General features: G+C 53.3%; 2 protein-coding genes across 2 annotated transcripts in view; both read right to left on the reverse strand.

Annotated features, from left to right (window-relative positions):
• FAM107A (family with sequence similarity 107 member A) overlaps window positions 1-7,647 on the reverse strand; it is a 32,248-nt gene extending 24,601 nt beyond the window's left edge. Inside the window, exon 1 of the mRNA XM_052775958.1 lies at window positions 7,314-7,647. Within this exon, the coding sequence (XP_052631918.1) occupies window positions 7,314-7,337 (24 nt within the window). The 5' untranslated portion in view covers window positions 7,338-7,647. The remainder of the gene's footprint in view (window positions 1-7,313) is intronic.
• A 2,764-nt stretch (window positions 7,648-10,411) lies between these two features.
• Window positions 10,412-18,207, reverse strand: FAM3D (FAM3 metabolism regulating signaling molecule D). Its single transcript, XM_052776532.1, is given in 14 exon segments — window positions 10,412-10,634; window positions 10,848-10,974; window positions 11,118-11,202; window positions 12,545-12,595; window positions 12,968-13,026; window positions 13,280-13,403; window positions 14,077-14,097; window positions 14,404-14,511; window positions 15,272-15,310; window positions 15,313-15,338; window positions 16,110-16,167; window positions 16,739-16,774; window positions 16,777-16,948; window positions 17,908-18,207. Coding segments are annotated over 14 exon segments (1,296 nt in total). The 3' UTR covers window positions 10,412-10,544.
• Between the last annotated feature and the right edge of the window lie 1,844 nt (window positions 18,208-20,051).

A 20,051-nucleotide genomic window follows, 5' to 3' on the forward strand; every position in this document is an offset into this window, starting at 1 on the left:
AGGTGGCCACTTCGCTGCCTAGTCGAGTGGAAAATTGCAAATGCTTCAAATAGCACTTGGTGTTATTTTATTCATAAAGAAAACATGATTTGACACAGATGAATGCTGCCCTGACCTCCGCCTGTCTTTGTCACCAATGGCACTCCCCTCCCAAATTTGCCTGGCAGGGCTGGCCCCAGAAGGCAAGCACAGCCCTCCTGCGGCCCTGAAAGCTGGCAAATTGAGTCTGATTTCACGGACTTTCAGAAAAAAGTGCAAAAAAGCTAAAACCGGGAAGCAGCAGCATGGGAAGGGGAGCTCGCTGGAGCCACCAGCCCTGGGACAGGGATCCCCACCAAAATCCCTGGCAAGCACGGGGCCCTGTGGCTGGGGAGATGGAGTGCGATGCACCAGACCTCAGCCAAAAATTTCCTGCAGATTAATGAGAGCAATCAGTGACAGGGCTCAGCCCCATGGCAGCCGGTGCGCAACGCTCATTCGTTAGCATTCAAGCTGCTGTGAAGACCGACATCCTGCTGCAAAGGGCACAGGGAGGCACTCGGCAGCTCCCCAGCACAAACTGGAGCAGCGCATCCATCCATTGGCGTGGTGCCGATGGACCTGCTGTTCTCCCTTGGTCCTAAGGAAATCCTTGCCTGCAGTTCAGTGCTTTTTAATCTGGTCCTTTGCAATGTGCAGAGCACATAACGCTGCTGCATGCCAGGGCAAAGCCAAATTCTTGCCCTGCTCTCTGTTGGCAATACCTGCATCGCCCACCTCAATGTTGATAACAGCAGTTAAGCTGTTGCTATGGATAAACCATTTTTTACCTGTCTCAGGAGCTTGTTTCTGCCCTGTGCTGGAGGTGTGGTACCACTGATGATGTGAAAGACTGCTCCACTATTTCTGGGGATGCTGCTGACTGCATGGGAAGAGCATCAGTCACCGGCACAAAAGGGCTCCAGCAGCTCCGGAGCGAATTGCTGTCATGCTGCAGAGGGACCATTAAGACACCCTAAAGTACCTTGAAGAATGGCATTTTGCAAAAATGGAGACTTATGCCACATGAATAATAGGGACACTATTTATTTCTGGCACTGTGCCATGCTGAGCCACCAGGCTGCAGTGGCATCATTACTCCATTTCACAACTAGGGACTATATGTTAAGGGCCAAGGATAGTGCTGTCATCAGAAATCTGCTCTTCTGACACCACCTTGTTGTGCTTGTTACCTGGCCAGTGTCACCACAATTGGTCCTTAGCTTGGAAAAATGGGGTTTGAGAAAAACAAGGGCAGAAATGCCCCACCAGCCCCAGGCACTGCTGGTAGCAGGCTGGCAAGGCAGAGCGGGGTGGTCTGTTCCCTGCGGGCAGTGTGTGCCAGTGGCAGCTGGCTGGGTCCTGTGCAGGGGGGACCCCAAAAGGAAGGGGCCAAAAGGGAGGAGTTCTGGCTGTTATCTGGGACAAGATGCCACCTTCCAGGCTGCCCACCACCACGGGCTGCAAATGGAGGAGGCAGCAGAGGAAAAGGTGAAGCGTCCTGTTGTCGCAGGGTTCACGAGAAGGCAGCAGGCACCACTCGAACAAGCTCCCCACGAGCAGAGTGAAGCAGCGAAGCAGTGAAGCCTTTAATTGCTTTAATCCATTTTTATTTGAGGACCGCTGAGCCATCTCAGACCTGGCGGCTGCTGCATTTCCCATGCAGTGATCTTCTTGGTCTCCCCATGAGTGCATCGTGCACCTCCCTTCAGTCTGAGCCCTCTTCCGTGGCTCCCATGCAGCCCCAGATGCTGCAGGCAGCATTGGCCGGTGCCGGCCAGCCTCTGCCCTTCCTCTGGAGTGGCTGGCAGCACGCTCCTCTGCGTCCTGCCCAGCACCTTCAACCTCGGATCAAACCCCTGTGTCACAGCTTCTCATGCATGGACTGGTGAGATGTGCTCGGTTGCCTTACTGGCCTGGGGGGTGCGTGTTCTGCACTTGTGTGAGCACCTGTATGCTGCTTCGGGGCAAAGTCAGCTGTCTGGAGGGTCGGTATGGATATCGTGGCAGCTGGTTTTGCACAGTGATGAAGGATGCAGCACGTAGGCTGCTGATCCAGCACAGCTGCAGAAGCAGCAGTGCAGGTTGGGGAAGGCAGAGCCTTAAACTGGGGCAGCTGTGTCAAAATTAATTCCCTGCCTGCACTGAGCCCATATAAGCCCTCTCAGGACCAACACATCAGCCTCTCTGGAGGTGGGGAGCTGGTTACATTAAGCGTTGGAGCTGGTTTATCTGTGCTGTCTGGGTACATGGGATGAAGAGGTAAGAAATAAAGCTGTGATCTCTTTCCAGGAGCTAGAGCAACCCACTGTAACGAGTTTGGCTTCTGAGGGCTGGGATGCTACAGCATTTTATTTTACTTTCTTTGAAAGCTACAAAAGCCTGGAGCAGTGTCTCTGCTTAACGAGAATCCCCAGATGTCACCACCTGGGGGACTTTAAGGGGTTGAAGAAGAGGCAGGATAAAGTCACCTTAGAGGGCTTCTGTGCAGGTTTTGGGACGAGCCCTGGCCCAGCTCTCCTGCTCTGTGCTGGGCTGTGTCAGATGGATGAGATGACTTACAGGTGTTTGCTGTCTCATAAGGCTGAGCTGTTATTTTCTAGGTGTATGTTATTTTTGCCCAGAAATGGGCTTTTCATCAATGATCTCACTCTCATGAGGCACTTGGGATTTTTCAGGTGTGCAAAGTCATCAACTCTTGTTCCTGTCCCTCTAAACCAAGGCTTGTTGCAAGCAGCACATGGCAAACCCTTCTCCCCAAGCAGTGCAATGCTCCACAACAGTGAAATGTTGTGGTTCCCAGTTGCCTTCTGATTTTTGGATTTGCTCCCGGGGCCAGTGCCACCAAACAACTGGTGGCATTCAGTGACTGTCGGTGGGACTTGTTCTGCTCCTGGGCCTTGGCACCTGCAGTCCCTCTTGCTGAAAGCAGAGCGGCAGCCCTGGCTGGCAAGGGGGGACAGCCACCGCTCCAGGGGCAGAGCAAGCAGGGTCCCACGGAGGGCCTTTGTGCTGCCTGGGCACAGGGATGCTTTCAAAGAGCTGGCAGGGACACTGTCTACCAGCTTTCTGAAATAGCTGTCAAGGAGAGCCGGGAAAATCCCACTGTGCCTGCCAGTCTGTGGAGCACGATGGGGCAGCGGTGTCCCAGCCCAGCGCCTCGGAGGGCTGCGTCCCTATAATGTCCCCTCTCACACGAGAGGGGCTGCTGCACCATGGAGCCTCTCCTGGGTGTCACAAGCTGCTGCATTTCGTGCCTCCCTGTCTTTCTGTGGTTGAGCTCTTCTATCCCCTCTGGGAGCAATTTGGGCCTTATTCCTCATCTCATTTTTGAAGCAGTTTCAATTCCAGCTACTGCCCATGCTGGTAGCTGAAGGGAAGATGCTGGTGGTGACAGGTCCTGGGACTGCCTCCTTTGGCCTCCTGTGATCAGCATCCCCGTACCAGGACAGCCACCGTGCTAGTCCTTTCGTGGCAGTTTCTTCCCTGTGCTCTGCTGCACTGGCATGAAACAGCCCTTTTCTTTCTCATTATAAACCTCTCCTCTGCCAGCCACAGACACAGCTCCTCTTGTTCACCTTATTCACTCCTGCGCGTTCCAAAACAAGGGCCCAGGATTTTTGTAGTCAGGGTAAGAGTTTCTAAGCTCTTGAATGGCAAGAACCAGCTTTTTGGTCAATCTGTATCTTTCATTTAATAATACAGACTTCCTGAAATTTCCCTTTAAATGTTGCCTTGGCATTTTGGAGCTCTGCTCCCTGCTGGACCACAGTTTTTGCAGTCAGTGCTAGCCAAGAAAAGTGATGGTGCTGAGCGCAGTGGATGCTGCTGTAGCTGGAGTTACCATGCATGCATGGACCTCGTGCTGAGCTGATGCCAAGCAGGATACATGGGTGCAGAGCTGAACTGTCAGGGTTGGTCCCACAGGAGGGATGTCTGCTTTTGGGTGTTTACTTGTGTGGGAGGTCTGGGGAAGGGAGTCCCTTGCTCAGCATTAAGTGATGCTGGGAAGATATGACTGCTGCTTCTTGCCTCCTTCAGGATGGGTGGAAAACCCTGAAAATCACAGCTTTTATCTCTTATTCTCTCCCTGCCCTGTGACAGCAGCAGACAGATGCCTTTTTAAGACTAAGACTAGTCTCCTGACAGACAAGATGACTGACTTCTACACAGATGCTTAGTAGGAACATGACCCTGCTATTACCCACAGCAGAGCTGCTGGAAGGACAGTGGCACTTATTTATCTGTTTGAGAGCCTCCTCCTGCCAACAAGGGGCAGAGCAAGAGAATTATTCCACCTCCCACCCTCTTGCAGAGGAATTTTTTTAGGACTTGCTTTTTATTCTGGAGCTGAAGTGTTGATTATTTTTTGTAGCCTTCACTTCCCTTGTGCCCTGAAGAGAAGGGTGGATGAAAGACCAGAGAGTATGTCCTGTGTGAGCTGGGACACAGGTGAAAGCACTTCTCCGGCCAGGCTGTGGGGTTACCCTCGCTGGTGGGGTGAGTTGTGTTCGTGGGGAAATCCCACCAGCAGCTCCCAGCAATGCTGGTCCTATCCTTCTGCAATGCTCAGATGGAGGAGTTTTAAAGGATGCTCTCAAAGCCACAGTTTTCAGCATGGGCAGCCAGGTACTTCGGTTTGCCTGAACAAGTGGAACCTCTCTCCCTGTCGCTGGCATGCTGCCTCTTGTTGTTTTAAACAAGCTGCAGAGCAAAGCTCCCCACTCAGCAGCAAGGCTAATCCGGGCTCATCTGACATTAGTGTAAACTGACACTCTTGGGAATTTGGGGACAGAAAACTTTCCCTGGGGAAACAGCCACTATGCAAACCCTGCCTTGAGAAACCAAGGAGAAAAGCAGTGGAGAGGTGCAGGTGCCTGGAAACAACCCCCTCCGCTGCTTGGGGGTCTGGGGGCATCTGCCTGGGCACCCTGGGGAGCTGCTGCTGGGGAGGCTGTGCTTGCAGGATTATTTGAAGGTGGTTTGCTGTGGTTGGAGGGATGTTAGCCACATTCCTGTGCCCAGTGGGGCTGGTGGTCTGCAGAGCTGAGGAATTGGCACGGGCTCTGCAGCACCCCTGAACCGGCCCCTGTCAAAGTCCGTGCCTTGAAGTGAAGGGTACCCTGGCAGGCGACTGTGTTTTGCTGGAGCCCTGCTGTCGGCTTGGACCCAGGGGACAGTGGTGATACCAGAACAGGTTTTTTGGGAGCAGCTGCAGCCTTTGAAAGTAGAAATGTCCTTGGAGCCCCACTGGCAGCCTTTCCGGTCCCTTTTGTTGTGGAGCTGGGGATTGCCTTGCACTCCACAATCTGCTACTGTAATCCCCTTGGAGTGCTGCTCCGGTCTAAATTTAAAAGGGGTGCAGCTGAGACTGCTAATGCAGGCAGTGCTGGCGAGGGGTGCTGAGCCTTCCTCCCACTCTGCGCTCCCGTGCGGGTCCTCTCTGGGCTGTAGCTGGTGGATGGGGTCATGCCTGGCAGATCCCCGTGCCCTGAGCTGTGCTGGTTCTGCGAGGGCTGGGGGAAGGAGAGCTTTCCTGCCTGTCGCCTGGACCCAGCCTGGTCTCTGGGAGGGCTGGAGCCCACTGTTCAGGCACACCCTGGAAATGCAGCAGAAAGAGCTTTCTTGTTTCTATCCCCTCTCAGCTTCAGCCTAAGGGTAAAGCACTGACCCAGGAGCTGCCAGTCAAACATCCCTGCTTGGTGCCAGCTGTGCGGTGGCACAGCTTTTTGTCAACCTGAGCGGCGTTTGGGAGGCTGAAACAGGAGTGAAATCTCTGACCTTTTGGTGCCCATGAAAGTAAAACTGTCTCAGAGCTTTTTGGGGCTGCCAGCGAGCTGGTGCAACAGGAGATCCTGAGCTCCCGGGAACATTTCAAAGCCAGGCCATTCAGTGCTGGGCTGTGGTGGGATCGTGGTGTTTTGGAAAGAGGGAGCAATGGGAAAAGCTGTCCAAAAGCCATCTGGTCTGGTGGTCGGGAGGCCGGCGTAGATTGCTTTGTATGCAGGAGGGCTGAACTGGGTGGCGCTGAGCCAAGCCTGACCTAACCAGCTTATTTCCCTGCTTTCAGTAATGCCTGTACAAATGCGCTGAGGCCTGAAGGTCACGGCCACGTGAGCAAAGGTCTGGGGATTAGCCGTGGGCAGAGCACGGCTCCTCTCGCGTGTGCTGTCGTAGCCCTGAGCCCCAGGAACGACCGTGGCTCCCCTGTGTGCTGCAGCCAGCGTGGCATCGGCACCTCGGATGGGTGTCGGAGAAGCAGGGGGCTGGCTGGGAACAGCACCTCCTGTACCTGGCATTTCTCTGAGGTCCGGGAAAATAGATAAATGTTTACCAGTCCCACATCAGCCCTGATTTTCCTTCCAGGTGTTGGTAACACTGGCCAGCGGGTTGCTTTTATGCATGTTACCCCTGCAACAGTGTCTGTCTCTGCTTTTGGAAGAAAGCCCAGCAGGTTTGCAAACTTCTGAAAGGCACCTGGTTTGGATGTGCCCACACCTCTGAAGGCCACAGACCATGCTTAGCTGGGCATGCAGGGTGCCTCCTGGGGCAAAGTGTCACTGCTGTCCCCACTGTAATAGAAGTTATTGACCTAGTGTGGTGCATGAGTGCATTTCTCTTGGAGCTGGGAGACAAGCTACAGAAGTCTAATGCTGCATCGGGGCATCACAACTGAATAGTGATGATACGTCTCTAGGCACTGATGTCATCAGACATGAAAGCAAAATGACATCTAACAGCATTCTCAGCACAATCATCTCTAGCTGCCTCTGCATGGCTCTGACTCTATAAAGTCCCATTTCCTTTTGGAGCTGTTTGACTGCTCTCCCTGGGGGATTTGGAGGAGAGGGAGATGCGTGTGGGTGCCAAGGGACCTGGCCCAGCTCCTCCCTATCCTGGGAGGCTCCTAGCAGCAATTCACAGGCCAAGAAATAGATGGGGCTTGCTCTGTACCACATCTGTGGGAAACAGCCCGCAGGCTGCCGGACGGGCTCAGAGCAAGCCTGATGTTTCTCCCCGGAAAGCCAAACTTTGCCTGTCCTGCTGCAATGCTCTGATCCCCTCCTCACTGTCCTGAAAGCCCCGGCAGGCCCTGATGCTGAGCCCATCAGGTGGAATTACTTAATCCACCTCTGACGAGTGACACCCACACCCAGGAGCAGGTCCCTCTAATCCCTCACTGCCATCAGCCGCCTTAGCACATGCAGGGCAAAACAAACACCATGTGAGCAGATGGTGCCTTCTCCATCATCCCGCCACTGCTTCAGCAGCCCTGAATAAAACTGCCCAGTTACCTTTTTCCCGTGAGCCGCCCCCATGGTCCAACGTGTTGGCTGTGCTCCGCTCACCCGGGCTGTGGGACCGGCTGGCTCTCTGTGGTCACTGGCCCCGTTACTCCCGGGGGGATACGTGGCCGTGTAGCTTCTGGCCCCTCGGCGGCTGCTGTGGGGAGACGTAGGTGAAATCCAGCCTGTCTGCAGTGGGGTCGGGCGGGAAAGCTTGCTTTTCCTCCCTTCTCCCAGCACGTGGAGAACTCATTTTCTTCATGCACCTAACGGCTGGCTCGCGCCCAGGCTCTGCCCGGGCACAAAGGCAGCTTTCATGCTGCGGATGCCCGGTTTCTAAGCCGGGATCCGTATTTTGAGAGGCTGTGGAAGATTACAGTAATTGCACTTGACAGGGCAAGATGTCACAGGATGCGGATTCGCCCGGCTGCGGGGCCCCGGCACCCGTCGGTCCTTGCCTGTGGCATCCTTCCTAGCTGCTCCTTTGGTGCTTTGCCGAAATAAATCCGTACCCCCAAAATAAAGGAAGATTATCCCTCTGCTACCTATCTGCATTCTGGCTCTTGGCTCCCGTTGCAGCACTGGATTTTGCAAACTTTGCTCCTGCAAATGCCCCAGGCTGCCTGTTTGCTGCTGCAGTGCTGGAGCTCACCATGGCCCACAGGTGAGCCCAGGTTACCCGGAGCTGCGTCCTGGGAGGCCGGTCAGGTCAGGGCTTGTGTTTGCTGAAGTCTATGGGGGATGTGGCACAGTGAAAACCAGCCAGGTAGGTGCCTGTCTCTGCAGTAATACAGCTTTCGAAATGCCAAGGTGCTAAAAAACCTCATTTGGGGATTGCTGTCCCTGCACCCACCGCCCTTTTCAGATCTTTCTGAAAAATGAGCAAGTTAAATTTGATTCCCAAAGCCATATTTATACCACTGCCTTTCAGACTCTGGGCTTTTGAAAAGCTCCAATTTATTTATCAGGCCACAGTGGCTTTAGCAGGAATGGTTCTTCAAAACACTGGCTGCTGATTAAGGTCCCTGCACAGGAGTTGCACTTTTAGCTCTCCCTATTGTATTGAAAATAGTGATGTACCTTAGTAACTGCTCCGTGATGGATTCAGAGCTGGTTTTAACAGTCTGTAGCGTGCTGAAACAAATTTCCTTTATTTTGGCTTTAAACCAGATTTCTAACGCACATTGCAAAGGGCTAGGAAGAGTTTCCTGTGGCTGAACGGGGCTGGTTGTTTTCTGGGCTGCAGCTGATGCTGTGTGCTGGTTTACCTCATGCAGCCGCCTTTACAGCTCTTAGGCTGTTTTCAGTTTGGCTTACGAGAGAATCTAAATCCTTTGAGGGGGCTTAAAATAGTTGGCATATTTATGCTAGCAGTGCAGCAGGGCTGTGTGATGTGAGGGCTGTTGTGTCTGTTGCGTTGTGTTATTTCTCGCTGCTGCTGCGGGTAGGGATGATTCAGCGCTTGGGATTAACCGCTGCTGTTGAAGCAGATTTAGGGATTGATTTATGGAGGAGGCTTCCCTCGGTGTGATCAGGTGCATGTTAAGAGCACAGGAGGATAAGCAGGGATAAAATACTACAGCATTGGGGAATTCCTCTGTGATGGCTGTTTGGGGGTTTTACTTCAGTTTTGCCTTTGGAAGTTCTTATAGGGGTTACACAGTTTGTTTTGGGATTTTTTTCTTGGTTAGGGAAAACCAATTGACTTGCTGGTTTTGGACGGCAGTGCTGGGTTTTGGATCCAGGGTTTCATCCCTAAGGTGGCCGGTCCAGGACAGGCTGTGTCTCTTCCTGGCCTTATCCTGCCAATGCTCCTCACTTCTGCTCTCCTGGGGTGACCTGAGGGCTCAGGTAATGGATGAGAACCGCCTGTTAGAAGCTGTGCTGGGGCAAGCCCTGCCGTTACAGGCAGAAAAGGCTGTGCAGGATAGCCTGTTATCCTGCGCAGCTCCAAGTGCTCCAGCAGAAATGCTCCACTCTCATCTTCTGCAAAACTGCTAGTCTGCTTTAAAGAATGGGGAAAAACCAGATTCGGTCATAGGAAATTAAAGGCTGTATATGATGCAAATTTGTCCCTGTCCATGATAACAGATAAGCCCAGGTCATCACCCATGTAGCTTATCTGATCTCAGCAATGCTTGTGCTCGGGAAGGTTTTGGGTACAGATGGTTGTTGGGTGAATGCATCCAGACACGAGCTGGGGGCAGATGCTCCCCCAGGACCATCTTGGTGTTGGGCAGCAGCACGGGAACCACCCTGGAAGGAGGTCTGCGGGGCTTTGGCCTGCCTGCATTTGGGCAGGGAGCTCTCCCCTGCTGGCAGCGTCGGCCGGGCCCGGGTTGGGGTGCAGCTCCTGGAGCAAAGCGGGTGTGTGGGTGCCCGCAGCGGGGTGCCAGCCAGGGTGTGTTTTATCGCTCCAGACTGATGCTGGCTCCGGCTCTGCCGGTAAAAGGCTCCCACCTATTGGTTATGCTGCACAACTTCAGCTGCCTGAGAAACTTGGACGTCCATCCCTCCCTCTCCGAGGGCAAAGTCAGATTGGCACGTCCCTGGCATTATCCTGATCTTTGATGGGGACATGCCACGGAGGATTTAGCTTGGATTTAACCCAGGGGAGGTTCAAGTGGGTGGGGGAAATGCTTTGGTCTACAAATATTAACCTATGTTGCTGCAAGCCATCCCTGTGGCCTTCTGGCCTTATTGTGGCTGTAGGAGGCAGCGGAGGGTTGGCAGGAGCTCCAGGGGGAAACCACCGAGGTCTGAGCATCCCCAGGGATCACTTTGCCCTGTGCCATGTGGGGAGGGGGATCCCCCATGTGCAGTGCCCTGGGATGGGTGATGGTGATGCCCAGCTGGTGGCAGAGGACATGGCATGCTGTGCCTGCAGGGAAAAGCATGGATTATGCTTGAAAATGGAAGTGAGAAGGTAGTGTTTTATAATACAATATCTTATTTAAGAAATCTGAAAAACCTTCTACAAAGTTTTTGGTTTAAAGAAAGAAAAATAAAATACCCCAAACTGACCCATAGATGAGGACAGCTCAGCTGAAACCTGGCTGGGCATTTGCTCAGGCTCTGCAGGCACTTGTACAGCTCTTCTCCAAGCCCCGCGCAGCCCCTGATGTGAAATGGCTGGTTTCTGGGAGTGGGCAGCCACTGCTGGGCTATGTGACCGGGCAGTGGTGGGGCTGGGGTCCCTGCGAGACTGGTCTCGCCTCCGTGGCAGGCTGAGGCTTGATGCTAATCCATCTTTCTGGGGGCACAGCCCTCCATCTCCAGCATCTCAGGCCAGCCATCGTATTTATTTTTCTTCTCATTATTTTTGATGTGCTGCAGGAAAAAAAAAAGAGAGAGAGAAAATGAATGAGGAGGTTGGTGGCACAGTGCAAGTTTGCAATGTGGCAAAACTTGCAGCTTGGCTCGACATGGGGGATAACACCACTGGCCCGTGTCTTCTGGGAACAGGTAGGTGAGATGCAGCTCAGGAGGTGCTACTAAGAGGGTGGGAGCCTCCAGAGCTGGTGGCAGGGGAGGGCCACATACCTCTTCAAAGGGGCTCTTGTTCTTCAGACCTTTCGCTCCCAAGAAGACCCAGTTGTCCCGGAAGCCCAGCTTGCTCACGTGGCTGCTGCCCAGCTCCACAAATTGTGTCCGTACTTTGTCATTCATCCTGAAAGAGGGCAAGAAGGTGTTAGTGTGGTGCCAGGTGGCTGTCCTCTCCTGTCCCCTCTCTGCTGCTGGCAGCGGCACCTCCAGCTCCCCTCAGCTGTGGGTTTTTGGGGAGCCAGGTGTTGATCCTGGGGCCAAACTCACTTTGTGGCAGCGTCATCATAGCTGGCTGTCAGCACGATGGTGCCATGCTTGATCTCTTGGAGGAAGGTATCCAGTTTGTTAATGTCTGGGAGAGAAGAGCATTAGGGAAAGGAGCATTAGCAGGGACTGCTGCGTGGCAGCTGGGGGAACCACCTCTGGGTCAGTGGGAAATATCCCGACTGTGCTGGTGCTGGCCAGGATTTGGGGTCATGGGCTTGGGGAAGGATGGGCTCCCAGATGACGCATTCCCCATCTTGTGTTCCCACCTGGGCTTTTCCGCAGCACCTAGGGCTGGCGTTTTCCTCCCGCCAGTACAACTGCAGAGGGGAATTTGCTCCTCAACTTTGCTCGCTAACTGTGAAATCTGGTTACACGAATTTACTTCTCAACACAAGAAATGAACCCGCTCGGCCGCAGAGCTGCCTGCCCTGCGATCATGCCTTCAGCTGTATTGCGGGAATTATTCCTCATCCTGCATCCGTGGGATGCTCGAGTCCAACGCCCCATCTAGTGGCACAGGAGCTGACTGACTGCCTTCTCCTTCCCTGGGCCTCTCCCACCGCACGCCTTGCTTGCAAACTCAGCCAGAAATCTCATGATACTGGTGTTTCTCCTTAAAACTCCAGAGTTACCAAGAATAGGCTGCAAAACCAAAAAGCAGAAAGGGTGATTGATCCTTGGGGAAGGCTCAAACAGCAAAGGGTAAATCAAAAGCACTATAGGGTTTGATTTAGCATGTGATTTTGAGGAGTTCTGCCAAAATTCTGGAGAGGTTTGTTAACAGCTTTGCAACAATGGTGGGATTTGTAGCATCCTGCAAGTCAGTGCCAGCTGGGCTGTGAGTGGGTGCTGCCCTGGCTCAGGGCATCTTCTTGCTGGTAGGAAGATTGTTTGAAGCTGTCAGGCGCAGGGACGTGGTCTTTGCTGCCACCAGGCTCTGCTCCACATGCTCAGCTTTGCTGGGGCTGGGGGCCGCATCTCACCTGCCATGCCCAGAGCTCCTCATTTATCCTCCTGAGAAAGCCAGGGAAACAAGCAGCTGCTCAGCCACCACTAGCTTTCAAAAACTGAGTTGAAAGTTGCAAAATCTCAGGATTAGTGTAACTACCTGATCTTAGAAAGTAGCCTGTCTCAGGTCTCAAGCGCCCTGGTTTATTCAGTTTAGTGGAATTACATTTTTCAGGCTATTATGCACATGTAAAAGGAACAAGAAGCCAATGTCGGATGCAGATGCATTATGAGGATTCCGGGATCAATGGCCTCAGAGAAAGCTGAGCTTTTACCACCTGAGCTGGCAATCCTGGTGAAAGACTACTAGACTTTATTGTTAAATACATGGCAGAGGAGCAGCCTAAATTGCTGGCAGCTGGTAGTGCTGGCGTGAGCCCTGGCTGGGAACCACCAAGCAGCAAAGTGACCACGCTTACCTCCAGAATACATGTCGAATGTGTCAGTTTTCAGGAGCTGCCCACTTGTTCCTGAAAGGTTAAAATTCAAAACAAAGCACAGTGAGTTTGCACTGTTGTGGCTCCAGGCTTTGCCTGGCCACCAGCTTGGGGTTCTTGCTGCAAAATGCTTTGCTCTTCCCTCAGTGTGTCATATTTGCTGCGATGGCAAATGTGTTGCTTGGTGGAGTTCATGGAGCCATTGTGCATGACTCAGGTAGGTTTGTTCCCATCTTCCTGGCAGTGCTCACAACTATAATTGTGGATGTGCACCCCATGCGACACCGGACTGATGTGCTTTTGGCTCAGCCACGGTGCCTGGGATGGGGTCCCTGGTGGCCCATTCCCTCCTGGGGGAGGAAGGGACCACAGCCATGGCGCGGGGTTAGTGCCCACCCAACTCACCATTCACTAGCGCGATGTTCAGGCCTCTGCCAACGTTGTTTTTCATGCTGCTCATGAGGCTGGAAAGGAAAGCAGAGAGCACCAGTAAGCACAGGGATGCCCTAGAGATGCTGGTGCCAGTGAAACTCTGATGGGGCAAAGTGGCTGAAGACAGCAAAATATCCCCAGAAGTGGTTGTGAAGAAAACTATTTCCAAATCTTTTAACCACACATGCACCATGATGGCCATTGACATGCTCGGCAGAAGCCAAACTCGCCCTATTCAAGCCCAGGCCAGCCACGGCTCCCCCATCCCCGCTGTGTGCCGCTTACACCATGTCATCGAAGCAGATGGAGGGTCCCACCACGTTTGCAGCGCCGCTGATGATCTTGAAGGCAAAATGGTCCTCGGAGCAGCTATTCTTGTTCCCGCACTTGTGCTGGGGCAGCTGCTTGCCTGCGAGGGAGGAGCAGAGCTGCAAGCCATGGTGTTGGCCCCACGGGGGGACGCTGGCCGTGTCCCCGAAGGGCTGAGCAGGGCTGGCACTGGGGCACAGTGGTCCGCAAAGGGGGCAACACCTGGACCAGCTTCTTGCATGAAGGAGGCTTGTCCTGGGGCTGGGACGAGCTTCTTGTTTGAGGTTTACGGTGCCAGGGCTTGGGGTGGGGTGGGACGAGCTGGGTGCTGGTGCCGCTCTGGGTGTGAGCAGCGGGACGGCACCGCTGATGCCATGGGGATTGCAGAGGGGTGCGTGCCAGGGAGTGTTTGGAGCTGGCACTGGTTCAAGGCCAGCCCCTTGGGGCTTTTCTGCCCGGAGCTTCCCCATTCTTGGCCAGGGTAGGGACTTGTGCCACATGGCACGCACAGGGCCCGTGACCTGCTTTCTGCCGCAGCCTGTGGCCTGGGAGTGTTTCTGCTAGGGCAGGGGGATCGTGTGAATGCTCGTGTGCTTGCAGAGCCCGCCAAAGCCACGGCTGCTGTGTGCAATAATGAAATTCCTCTGTGTTTGGGAGGGTGGGATTTTTGCCTTGGGAACGGGGCTCCTGAAGGCAGCTATCGTGCTTCCACCATCACCCTCAGCCCTGGAGCGGTGTTGGGTGATGGAGATGAAGTTGAGAGCGGTACTCACTGCTGGACTTGTTGATGGCACCTGCGGGTACCAAGCAGGAGGGTTAGACACCTCGGAGAGCTGCTCCTCTTCCCCAAGCCAGGAGCAGCTGTTCAGGCACCAGCTCTCCAAAACTGCTCCCCGTGGCTGCAAGCACCCCCGGAGCCACCCGCCCTGGTGCAGCTTCCCAGTGTGCTGTCCCCTCCCTGCCCCGATGGTCAGAGCTGGTGGCTATAGCCTTGGCCAGGGACTGCGAGTGCAAGTGTTCGTGGCGACTATATGCAAGCTTGCAATGGGGCTGCCTGCACCCTCCCTCTGGACCCGGCTGGACCCCTGCCGGCACCTCACCGAGCCAGCTTCGCAGGCTGATGGCTTTCCAGCTCCGATCGAAGAATGTCTGCACGATGAACCATGTGCTCAGCAGCGTGATGAGCAACACCGTGTACCGGATCACGCCTGCAAGGGGTGGGAGAGGAGCCAGGTGAGAGCAGCAGCAGCATGGGTCAGGGACTGGAGCATCCCTCTGGCTTCTCGGGGACTTGGTCCATGTGTCCCCACGTTACAAAGCACAAGGTGACAGCCGGCACTTGTGTGGTATGGGAAGGCAGCTAACACTCCTTCCTTCATTCTCTAAACGGACTCTGATCTCTTAATTAATATCTCTAGAGCATGTGATGATGCTCAGATAGGCATTACCCTTCTACTGGGAGGCACTATTCATATTTCTCTCTGCATTAAAGTAAATCTGATAATTAGTCAGAAAGCTACGTAAATCCAAATATTTCTTACCTTCCCAGCGCTGGGAAGGCTGCTATCGCCCAGTTAGTCACTAGCTACAGCCAAGCGGCTGCTAATACAAATGTGATTGGCATTTGGCTTTAAAGCACTGCTCATCAGAGCAAAACATTCCAGTCCTGCATGGAAAGAGAGTAGAAAAATATACTTATATTGCAGCTGAATGGCTCTTATGGAACCAGGAATGTCTCACTAGCCATCTCTTCCCAGCCACAGAGGGTTTCACTGGGAAAAATACAACAGGCTGAAATCTACACAAATCTTTTAAAAACCTCATGCTTATACAAAGGCTCTTTTCCCTGCCCCTGGCAGGGGAAGGTCAGGGTAGCTGGGCTTGGAAGGGGTCATGTAGATGAGAAGGAGGCATAAAGAACTGTAGAAAAATGGACAGAGAAAAGTAAATCTCTGTCTCCCTCCTTACCTGCAGCCCGCATGGTGGTGGGGAGAGAGACTGCAACTGAGGGGGTGGCCAACGGTCACAGGTCACCCTGAGAAAAAGAATTAAATACCATAAAGTATTCCTGTAACCCACCAAAACCAGGCAGATATTAGATGAAAAAATAATTGTTATGTTTAGGTATATTTGCAATAACTAAAAGGTCATTAAAGATGTATAAATTCCTATCAGGCACACATGCTCAGTCCCACCCTGATGTTGAAGTCCTGGCTTCCATACATTGGAGCAGACTGCACTGATTGAGCTTGCTTCATTTTTAAGCCCCTGAACTCTTCACTGTGACTGTCCGCTGCCCTATGTGTTCCTGTTTCACATCCTTTTCTCAGTAATAGATCATGCTTTTCTATTCTGCTGATAGTGATGAGCTCCAGGAGTGTGTTTTCAATCATGGCTTTGCTGCATTTCATTCTGGGATGATGCAAAGTAGGTTTCAAATATTAGGGGCTGCAAAATGCCACCTGAGGACAAGCTGTGATTTGGCCTTGCCCAGTCAGGGGAATATGAGGGAACAAGCTCGTCCTCCTTAAAATCAGAAGGGGAAGGGAAGAAGGGCAGTGCTGCTGAGCTGGGCAGAGCAGCCAGGTTTGGGGACACCTGACTTAAGAACAGAAATATTTCCACTTGTCCAAATCCCGCAGCATCTTCACCCATGTGAATGGGGAGTGGTTGTAATTTGGAGTGTGAACTATTTCCTACTTGAGCGAGTCCATCTGCCCCCTCTCTCCTGCTGCCGCCCCAACGGTTCGGATGGGCACCTGCCACCCCACGCACAGGGCTCCCGGGGCTGGGGACCTGCTCCTACCTTTGAAATTCGGGGCTGCAGCCTGGTGAACGTCCGTCCTGGAAACCACCCCGCAGTCCTAAGGCAAATTGTTACCTGTGAGATATGTGCTCAGTGTTAAAGAGCCTAATGTTAACTAAAGCAGCCCTTTAGCGAGGCTTGGCATAGAAAATTTGTAAAAGAGCTATACTGAGAGTTGCTTTTCCTGTTTGAAGGGTAAATAAGGAGCAATGGGTTGTAGCAGGGCTGGGCTGAAAGTTGATTTCAGGCTGCTGCGTCATGAGGAAGGAGAGAAGAGCTTTGTCTCCTGCCCAGCCCTGCTCCGGGTCCCCTCCCAGGGCTTGACTTTAGGGAAATTGCCAATGGCTGCATGATTGACCGTGGCCGTGGTGCAGCATCCTCCGCTGGCCCCGGAGGGACTTTGCAGTGGCCCCGGGTGGCCGGTGCCTGGCCAGAGTGGCAGCCCTGCCGTGACATCTCAGCTGTCCGGAGCCCGGCACTGCTCCCCACGAGACCACTCTGCTCTGCCCACGGCTGCTGTGAGGCTGTGGCAAGGAGGAGCTGCCAAAGGCAGCTAGCGGCTTCCCACAGGAGAGCAGCCTCGTGGCTTACCTGCATTTTAAAGGAAGCCTTGGAAGGTATTGGTGTACCCTTGGTATCGCGGCAGTGTGGTTTTGATAGGGTAAGCACACTTGCTTCCCAGCAGCATCTCGCTTCTCTCTGCAGCTATTCCTCCCAGGGGAAGGTGACTGTGAGCAGGAATCTGTCTCTGCGGGAGGTGGCACGGGGGTCTGTGATGCTGGCAGCCCTTCCCCGTGCCACCTTGTCCTGGTCCATCCCAGCCCCCTGGCACAGTATCCCTGAAATGGGTTTTAAACTCGTGTTGGACGTGGTGTGAACAAGCCCATTTCACTGAGCTGGTGGAAGAGCCACAGACCTGAAAATGGACAGTTTAAAGGTTTTGGGGTACAAATGCTGCCTGTGGCTGGATCTGGAGGGACAGCCTCCTTCTGCTCCTTTCAGCATGAAGTTTTGCTTTTTAAATGTAGGGAGTCTCTCCCACACCTGGCTTCCCAGCCCAGTGCCTGATCTGGTGATGGGTGTGATGGCGGCAGAAGAACAGTCCTTAAAATCCCCCTTGGCAAGTTGCAAAGTCTTCGAAAGTGGTATTGGTTTGCTTTTGGAGCTTGTTGAGTTCCCCCTCAAATGCCATGAGGAGACCCTGGAGCTGGTGAGGATTCAGACCTGCGCTGTGATTTGGGCACAGCGAGTGGAGCAAAACTCCACTGGGTTTGCAAAACCGTCCCCATTTGGTCCCCGCCATTGCAGGGGACGCCAGCCTCACCGGAGCCTGTTGCACAGTGCTCTCCTTTGCCAAACTTGTGGTTTTCCTGTGCACATATTGATTTCATTGCAGAGGAAGAGAAATGGAAAAATAAACAGATAAACGGTACTGCTTTAGGGAAGTCGTGTATTTATTTGGGCTATTTATCTTCACCTTAATCCCAGGTAAAAGTTATTGGGTGAAGTCCCTGGGTGGTGAAATACCTGGAGCCTGACTGCATTACAAGAGGGTAGCCCTGTCCTCAGATTTCTATTATATTCTTAATTGTTTGGATTTCTTTTTTTTTTTTTTTTTTCCCCTAAGGCTGTGCCAGAAAAAGAGACAACTGTGCTCTGGCATCTGCCAGAGAGCGACTTGCAGGACAGGAAGAAAGGAAAGAACCGCAGTGGGTGATAAACAGAGTTATTTGTCTAATAAACCTGAAATATATTTGCTTGAAAACTATTCCAGGAACAAGAAAGTTCTCAGACAAACATTGCTAAAGAACTCCGTGGTGTTGTAAGGCAAAGGCTCCACCACGAGCCCGCTCAGGACTGAAGTGCTGCTTGCCAGCGCTGAGTTATTGCTGCCAAGAAGAAACCCAGGCAGATCCCTGCCCTCGCAGGGAGGTTTTCCAGGATGCAATGGGCGATACGTTCCTGTTTCTTCCCAGTGCTGCAGGAAAACTTCACTTTTCTTCCCCAGAAACTTCTGTCTTTGTTGGGTTTGGGTTTTGGTTTTTTGCTGCTTTTGAGCCTCACATGTCCCTTTCTCTCCATGCAGGTCCCTGACCATGAAGGAGATATCATTTTGGTGTGGGGTGGGGATGCAGCTCCAAAGACGGCGTCTGCCAGATGTCACCTATGCCCAAACCCAGTGAGTCATCCCTCCAAAAGTCAGGGTTTTCCTGCAAAACTGAACGCAGGGATGCAGAACAGGGGCCGGTGTGGGGTGGGTCCACAGTCACTGTGTGTCCAGGGCTGGTCCCACCACAGGGGAATGGAGGATGCTACAATGCCATTTTCAGTCTCAAAAGAGGTCAATCTGACTGAGCTTTGCTGAGTTACTCAACAGGAGAGCACTGTTTGCCGGAGGGCTTATAAATTCCTCGGCTCATAAAAATGCTTGGCCAGCTGCTGCATCCATCAAACAGCTGGAGGGGGCATCTTACGGCAAAACCGCCCCCAGCACAAGTTAATAGTTAACCAGGGTGAGGCCCTGATCCTGAAACAGAAGCCAAGCAGGATTCATGGTGGTGGTGGGCAAGGGTAAGGGGCTAAATCACTATGAGCTTGCCTCTCCAGTGAGGTTTCCCCAAGCAGTGAATCAAGAGCTGCAGCAGGGATGAGAGATGGAGGGGAGTGATTGCATCCCCTTCAGCATGGGAATGGTGGCCGGCAGCTCGGCGGGGATCCCTGTACCATCGATTGCAGATTGTACCAAAGTGGCCTGTGCCAAAACCCCAGGGCAAAAGGAGGGACACAAGTGTGGGTGCTCAGGGCTGGCAGCAAGCTGTCTGCCGGGAAGAAGCACTTCTTGGGGCCAAAAGCGCAGGGTAACTGTGGGCCATGTGGCAGTCCCTCCACTGGGAAGCCATGGTGAAGGGCTCTGGTTTTTAGTAATTGCACATATGGAAGGACCTGAAATGTATCTTTGGCAGCTAGCAAAGCCCTGGGTGCCAGCACCCTGAGGGCTCCCAGTCGGTGCCTGGGTGTCCTGCAGCTGGGGTTGTGTGCTGGAGCGTTGCATAGTGAACACCCTGCAAATTCATCCAAAGCCATGATAGATAAAGGGGTTTGACCTGGACCACACATCGCACAGCTGATTCCACCGTATATCCCATAACGGGTGGAAACGTGGATTTAACTCATGCTGTTGACACAAGTAGTTCATTAATTCTGTCTTTGAAACCAGCACAGCTGCACCTCACAGAAAGGATGCCAGCACGTGGGGTTTCCCCTTCACCTCCATGCTACGAGAAGGAGGAACAACTAAAACCTTTCCTGTGCAACCCTCTAACCTGCCAGCAAGTCAAAAGAAAAGTGCTGCAGAAAGGCATTATTTCAGTCATGCTCTAGAGACCTCATTTCCGCGGTCAGGGATGGGACAAGCCTACATACCGCTCAGTGTCCCGGGCGCGCTGTCCCTCTCTGCAGGCTGTGTGGGTGCCGGGGCATCCCGGGGAGCTGGGGCACCATGTGCTTGGCAGCGTGACGGTGTGGCTGCCCAGTCCGGCCCAGCCCTCCATGACTCACGGCACCTCCCTGAGCCTTATCTCGCTGCCCAGCATGGGGCTGGGCGTCCTGGTGTGCCGTCCCACGGGGCACAGTGGCTGGCAGTGGTTGGGAGCAGCGGTCCTGTGGGAGGGAAAAAAAAAGCCATTCCTGTAGCCGTGAGTGCATGCATTTCCTTTGGAGGTTTTCTCCACTTTGGCACTTGTTCTTTTGCTGTATCAGAAGAGGAGAAATCTCTCCCAGGGTGGGCACCAGCCTGACCATCTACATTTGCACTAAAACAGAACATTGTGTTTGATGGGGCAGCATGGCTGGTGGAGGGTACGGTGACGGGAGCAGGTGGGCATGAAGCCAGGACAAGAGCGTCCCTCTGTGGGATAAATCCAGAATAACCCGATCTGTTGG

Source organism: Harpia harpyja, chromosome Z, assembly GCF_026419915.1.
Source record: "Harpia harpyja isolate bHarHar1 chromosome Z, bHarHar1 primary haplotype, whole genome shotgun sequence".
NCBI lineage: Eukaryota > Metazoa > Chordata > Aves > Accipitriformes > Accipitridae > Harpia > Harpia harpyja.